At 39.7% G+C, this 7,500-nt stretch overlaps 1 protein-coding gene across 1 annotated transcript in view; it reads right to left on the bottom strand.

The window, feature by feature from the left end:
- Positions 1–7,500, bottom strand: part of cacna1ba (calcium channel, voltage-dependent, N type, alpha 1B subunit, a) — a 153,894-nt gene that overhangs the window by 68,696 nt on the left and 77,698 nt on the right. Inside the window, exons 11-13 of the mRNA XM_029438793.1 lie at positions 2,119–2,143; positions 250–322; positions 39–156 (exon numbers count right to left, since the gene is read on the bottom strand). Coding sequence (XP_029294653.1) covers positions 39–156; positions 250–322; positions 2,119–2,143 — 216 coding nt within the window. The remainder of the gene's footprint in view (positions 1–38; positions 157–249; positions 323–2,118; positions 2,144–7,500) is intronic.

Here is a 7,500-nt window from a genome sequence, read left to right as displayed (position 1 = left end):
ATTTGTCCATTCATACTTCCATTGGTGATACAGGATACAGTTTCCAAAGAGAGTGAGAATTATGAAATATATGGAAGAGAACATTCCTCTTTTAACGCCCCCCTGTGATTTGATCCCATGGTACATGACTGCGTTCCAGTCCTCCCCAGTGAGGATCTGCAGGGAAGACACAGGCTCAGGTTTCTGGATCCACTTCAGTGGTACAAGAAGAGAAAGTGGGAAAAAAAGCAGGATAGTGTTGACCTTTACCTGGAAGACGGTGAGAATGGCTGCTGGGAATGTGTCAAAGTTGGTTGTCGGCGTTTCATCTTCAAAATTAAATCTGCAGGGAGAAAACAAACAGTCATTGAATGTAATCAAGCTTCAAAGCCAGAACCCACAGTCCTTCCTCCACCTACTGGAGGATGGAGCAGCTGATTGTCCTCTCCATTAGGATGCTGCACATTATTCCAGCACAATATATGCCTATTACATTTGAGTCGCTGAGTGCCTTGTCTGTGTGACCTTATGGCTGATCTTTGAGTGTTTATTCTCCTCGAATTGATGAGTTGTGCTAATGCTGACATTTTGTATCTCTGTCTGTCTACAGGGACCTAATTACATCTCCCCCCAATGTGAGCAATGCAGATAGAGGAGGTTGGAATGGTATATTTCAGTTGTGCCGACTCAAAATCCCTGACGGCTTTTATTTAGTCTGGATCTCATTAAACGACATCCACAGAAAGTAGAGAGGGACAACTGCATTTGTTTCAGGAGCCTGAGAAATATGTTTTTCTTTGCATAGTATCGTTGGTTTAAAATGTTTAAGTAATCACTTTTAACACTTAGTTGTTCATTTACAGTATGAATGTGTCCAACTATCTATCTCATGGCTAGAATAAATGACTAAATATTGTTTTCATTTATTCCTCTTCAACTCTTTACTGTTAATGCTCGGTTTTCACATCTTATACGAATTTTGTTTTTTATATAAATTTAAGTCTACTTAGAAATGTCACCAATTGGCCTGTAAGGGATATTTTGTTTTTGTTTTTGCCTGTGTGTCAACAGGTTTTTAACACATAATTAATATATTTATGTGATTGTATAGAGTCTGTATCCAGAGAAACAATAACCATATTGTTGGCATATTTAAAACAAATATCACATTTTCATTGACTCTGTCAATTCTGTTGTTTGTTTGTATTTTTCTTATCAAATGAACATATTTTGAGAAGTTACTATCATCAAGCTTTGGGTGAATGATGCGTATGATGTGAGCACATCTAGCATTGCCCATTTTCTCCACTTTAAAAGTTTCTTTAGCTACTGGCAGTCCCTGTATGGATGGAAGACAACAATTAGCATGACTACTGAAGAAAAATGTTACATTACTTTACAAAACAAATGGTCTTGCTGTACATTATAAGAGGTGTCTTGTTCTATTATTTATTTTACTATAATAATAATAATAATAATAATAATAATAATAATAATAATAATAATAATAATAATAATAATAATAATAATAATAATGTTAAAAAAATTAAAATAATAATAATAATGGAAGTACAAATACTACTAATACAAATTTAATAAAATAAATTATGCTTTGTTATGGGAGAACAGGCATGTTTGAGGGGACAGTGGAATTGTATGGGTCAAGCTGCCTGGAGCCCAGTCAAATATTGAGACAGATATTTTCAAAGTATTCATGAATCCAATGTATAATGCATACAGCATACAAGAGCTTATACATGATGTCTGTGTGTTAAGACTGAGCTATTTTTTTTATATTTAATGCAAATTGCGTAAATCAAGTTAAAAGTCTATCATCAGCCTGTTGTTCCTCCTCTTCCTCTTCATCGTGGTCTTCGCTCTGCTGGGCATGCAGCTGTTTGGTGGCCAGTGAGTCATTTGTTTGTACTGCTGCTGCTCGTTACTTCCAGTGCTTTTGAATGTAACTTTTAAACTTGATTTACGCAATTTGCATTAAATATAAAAAAAATAGCTCAGTCTTAACACACAGACATCATGTATAAGCTCTTGTATGCTGTATGCATTATACATTGGATTCATGAATACTTTGAAAATATCTGTCTCAATATTTGACTGGGCTCCAGGCAGCTTGACCCATACAATTCCACTGTCCCCTCAAACATGCCTGTTCTCCCATAACAAAGCATAATTTATTTTATTAAATTTGTATTAGTAGTATTTGTACTTCCATTATTATTATTATTTTAATTTTTTTAACATTATTATTATTATTATTATTATTATTATTATTATTATTATTATTATATTATTATATTATTATTATTATTATTATTATTATAGTAAAATAAATAATAGAACAAGACACCTCTTATAATGTACAGCAAGACCATTTGTTTTGTAAAGTAATGTAACATTTTTCTTCAGTAGTCATGCTAATTGTTGTCTTCCATCCATACAGGGACTGCCAGTAGCTAAAGAAACTTTTAAAGTGGAGAAAATGGGCAATGCTAGATGTGCTCACATCATACGCATCATTCACCCAAAGCTTGATGATAGTAACTTCTCAAAATATGTTCATTTGATAAGAAAAATACAAACAAACAACAGAATTGACAGAGTCAATGAAAATGTGATATTTGTTTTAAATATGCCAACAATATGGTTATTGTTTCTCTGGATACAGACTCTATACAATCACATAAATATATTAATTATGTGTTAAAAACCTGTTGACACACAGGCAAAAACAAAAACAAAATATCCCTTACAGGCCAATTGGTGACATTTCTAAGTAGACTTAAATTTATATAAAAAACAAAATTTATCTATGTCTGTCTGTCTGTCTGTCTGTCGGTCTAACTATCTATGTCTGTCTGTCTGTCTGTCTGTCTGTCTGTCTGTCTGTCGGTCTAACTATCTATGTCTGTCTGTCTGTCTGTCTGTCGGTCTAACTATCTATGTCTGTCTGTCTGTCTGTCTGTCGGTCTAACTATCTATGTCTGTCTGTCTGTCTGTCGGTCTAACTATCTATGTCTGTCTGTCTGTCTGTCTGTCTGTCTAACTATCTGTCTGTCTGTCTAACTATCTGTCTGTCTGTCTAACTATCTGTCTGTCTGTCTAACTATCTATCTTTCTGTCTTTCTAACTATCTATCTATGTCTATCTGTCTGTCTGTCTGTCTGTCTGTCTAACTATCTATCTATGTCTATCTGTCTGTCTGTCTGTCTGTCTAACTATCTATCTATGTCTGTCTGTCTGTCTGTCTGTCGGTCTAACTATCTATGTCTGTCTGTCTGTCTGTCGGTCTAACTATCTATGTCTGTCTGTCTGTCTGTCTGTCTGTCTGTCTAACTATCTATGTCTGTCTGTCTGTCTGTCGGTCTAACTATCTATGTCTGTCTGTCTGTCTGTCGGTCTAACTATCTATGTCTGTCTGTCTGTCTGTCTGTCTGTCGGTCTAACTATCTATGTCTGTCTGTCTGTCTGTCTGTCGGTCTAACTATCTATGTCTGTCTGTCTGTCGGTCTAACTATCTATGTCTGTCTGTCTGTCTGTCTGTCTAACTATCCATGTCTGTCTGTCTGTCGGTCTAACTATCTATGTCTGTCTGTCTGTCTGTCTGTCTGTCGGTCTATTTATCTATGTCTGTCTCTCTGTCTGTCTGTCTGTCGGTCTAACTATCTATGTCTGTCTGTCTGTCTGTCTGTCGGTCTAACTATCTATGTCTGTCTGTCTGTCTGTCTGTCGGTCTAACTATCTATGTCTGTCTGTCTGTCTGTCGGTCTAACTATCTATGTCTGTCTGTCTGTCTGTCTGTCTGTCTGTCGGTCTAACTATCTATGTCTGTCTGTCTGTCTGTCGGTCTAACTATCTATGTCTGTCTGTCTGTCTGTCGGTCTAACTATCTATCTATGTCTATCTATCTGTCTGTCTGTCTGTCTGTCTGTCTAACTATCTATCTATGTCTATCCGTCTGTCTGTCTGTCTGTCTAACTATCTATCTATGTCTATCCGTCTGTCTGTCTGTCTAACTATCTATCTATGTCTATCCGTCTGTCTGTCTGTCTGTCTAACTATCTATCTATGTCTATCTGTCTGTCTGTCTGTCTGTCTGTCTAACTATCTATCTATGTCTATCCGTCTGTCTGTCTGTCTTTCTGTCTGTCTAACTATCTATCTATGTCTATCCGTCTGTCTGTCTGTCTGTCTAACTATCTATCTATGTCTATCTGTCTGTCTGTCTTTCTGTCGGTCTAACTATCTATGTCTGTCTGTCTGTCTGTCTGGCGGTCTAACTATCTATGTCTGTCGGTCTAACTATCTTTGTCTGTCTGTCTGTCTGTCTGTCTGTCAGTCTAACTATCTATCTATGTCTATCCGTCTGTCTGTCTGTCTAACTATCTATCTATGTCTATCTGTCTGTCTGTCTGTCGGTCTAACTACAGTATATCTCAAAAGTGAGTACACCCTTTAGATTTTTGCAAATATTCTGTTATATCCTTTCAGGGGATAACATTATCCTACTGAAACTTTGATATAACTTAAAGTAGTCAGTGTGCTGCTTGAATAACAGTATAGATTTATTGTCCTTTGAAAATTACTCAGTACACAGCTGTTAATGTCTAAACAGCTGGCAACAAAGTGAGTACACCCCATAGTGAACATGTCCTAATTGTGCCCAATGATGTTGTTTTCCCGCCCTGGTGTCATGTGACTCGTTAGTGTTACAAGGATTCAGGTGTAAATGATAAGCAGGGCTGTTAAATTTGGTGTTTTGGGCACAATTCTCTCTGAATGCTGGACAACATGGCACCTCATGGCAAGGAACTCTCTGAGCGGCTGAAAAAAAGGATTATTGCGCTTCACAAAGATGGCCTTGGCTATAAGAAGATTGCCAACACCATGAAAATGAGTTGCAGCACAGTGGCTAAGATCATACAGCGGTTTTCCAGGACAGGTTCCATTCGGAACAGGCCTCGCCAGGGTCGACCAAAGAAGTTGAGTCCACGTGCTCAGCGTCATATCCAGAGGTTGGTTTCCAAAAATAGACGTGCGAGTGCTTCCAGCATTGCTGCAGAGGTTGCAGAAGTGGGATGTCAGCCTGTCAGTGCCCAGACCATACGCCGCACAAATGCACAAACGCTGCATCAAATCGGTTTGTATGGCCGTCGCCCCAGACAGAAGCCCCTTCTGAAACCGATGCATAAGAAAGCCCGCAAACAGTTTGCTGAAGACAATGAATCCAAGAACATGAGTTACTGGAACCATGTCCTGTGGTCTGATGAGACCAAAATAAACCTGTTTGGGTCAGATGGTGTCCGGCGTGTGTGGCGGCACCCTGGTGAGGAGTACCAAGACAAATGTGTTTTGCCTACAGTCAAGCATGGTGGTGGCAGCATCATGGTCTGGGGCTGCATGAGTGCTGCCGGCACTGGGGAGCTGCATTTCATTGAGGGACACATGAATTCCAATATATACTGTGACATCCTGCAGCAGAGCATGATCCCCTCTCTTCGGAAACTGGGCCGTAGGGCAGTTTTCCAACATGATAATGACCCTAAACACACCTCCAAGATGACAACGGCCTTGCTGAAGAAGCTGAAGGTTAAGGTGATGGACTGGCCAAGTATGTCTCCAGACCTAAACCCAATTGAGCACATGTGGGGCATCCTCAAGAGGAAGGTGGAGGAGTGCAAGGTGTCCAACATCCGTGCGCTCCGTGATGTCGTCGTGGAGGAGTGGAAGAAGATTCCAGAAGCAACCTGTGCAGCTCTGGTGAATTCCATGCCCAGGAGGGTTAAAGCAGTGCTAGATAACAATGGTGGTCACACAAAATATTGACACTTTGGGCACAATTTAGACATGTTCACTATGGGGTGTACTCACTTTTGTTGCCAGCTGTTTAGACATTAACAGCTGTGTACTGAGTAATTTTCAAAGGACAATAAATCTATACTGTTATTCAAGCAGCACACTGACTACTTTAAGTTATATCAAAGTTTCAGTAGGATAATGTTATCCCCTGAAAGGATATAACAGAATATTTGCAAAAATCTAAAGGGTGTACTCACTTTTGAGATATACTGTATCTATGTCTGTCTAACTGTCTGTCGGTCTAACTATCTATGTCTTGTTGTCTGTCTGTCGGTCTAACTAGCTATGTCTGTCTGTCTGTCTGTCTGTCTGTCAGTCTAACTATCTATGTCTGTCTGTCTGTCTGTCTGTCGGTCTAACTATCCATGTCTGTCTGTCTGTCTGTTGGTCTAACTATCTATGTCTGTCTGTCTGTCTGTCTGTCGGTCGGTCTAACTATCTATGTCTGTCTGTCTGTCTGTCTGTCGGTCTAACTATCTATGTCTGTCTGTCTGTCTGTCTGTCGGTCTAACTATCCATGTCTGTGTGTCTGTCTGTTGGTCTAACTATCTATGTCTGTCTGTCTGTCTGTCTGTCTGTCGGTCTAACTATCTATGTCTGTCTGTCTGTCTGTCGGTCTAACTATCCATGTCTGTCTGTCTGTCGGTATAACTATCTATGTCTGTCTGTCTGTCCTGTCTGTCGGTCTAACTATCTATGTCTGTCTGTCTGTCTGTCCGTCGGTCTAACTATCCATGTCTGTCTGTCTGTCGGTCTAACTATCTATGTCTGTCTGTCTGTCTGTCTGTCTGTCTGTCTGTCGGTCTATTTATCTATGTCTGTCTGTCTGTCTGTCTGTCTGTCTGTCTGTCGGTCTAACTATCTATGTCTGTCTGTCTGTATGTCTGTCGGTCTAACTATCTATGTCTGTCTGTCTGTCTGTCGGTCTAACTATCTATGTCTGTCTGTCTGTCTGTCTGTCGGTCTAACTATCTATGTCTGTCTGTCTGTCTGTCGGTCTAACTATCTATGTCTGTCTGTCTGTCTGTCTGTCTGTCTGTCTAACTATCTATCTATGTCTATCCGTCTGTCTGTCTGTCTGTCTAACTATCTATCTATGTCTATCCGTCTGTCTGTCTGTCTAACTATCTATCTATGTCTATCCGTCTGTCTGTCTGTCTGTCTAACTATCTATCTATGTCTATCTGTCTGTCTGTCTGTCTGTCTGTCTAACTATCTATCTATGTCTATCCGTCTGTCTGTCTGTCTTTCTGTCTGTCTAACTATCTATCTATGTCTATCCGTCTGTCTGTCTGTCTGTCTAACTATCTATCTATGTCTATCTGTCTGTCTGTCTTTCTGTCGGTCTAACTATCTATGTCTGTCTGTCTGTCTGTCTGTCGGTCTAACTATCTATGTCTGTCGGTCTAACTATCTTTGTCTGTCTGTCTGTCTGTCTGTCTGTCTGTCAGTCTAACTATCTATCTATGTCTATCCGTCTGTCTGTCTGTCTAACTATCTATCTATGTCTATCTGTCTGTCTGTCTGTCGGTCTAACTATCTATGTCTGTCTAACTGTCTGTCGGTCTAACTATCTATGTCTTGTTGTCTGTCTGTCGGTCTAACTAGCTATGTCTGTCTGTCTGTCTGTCTGTCTGTCAGTCTAAC

This window comes from Cottoperca gobio, chromosome 9 (assembly GCF_900634415.1).
Source record: "Cottoperca gobio chromosome 9, fCotGob3.1, whole genome shotgun sequence".
NCBI lineage: Eukaryota > Metazoa > Chordata > Actinopteri > Perciformes > Bovichtidae > Cottoperca > Cottoperca gobio.
This window is presented reverse-complemented; position numbering and strand designations above follow the sequence as displayed.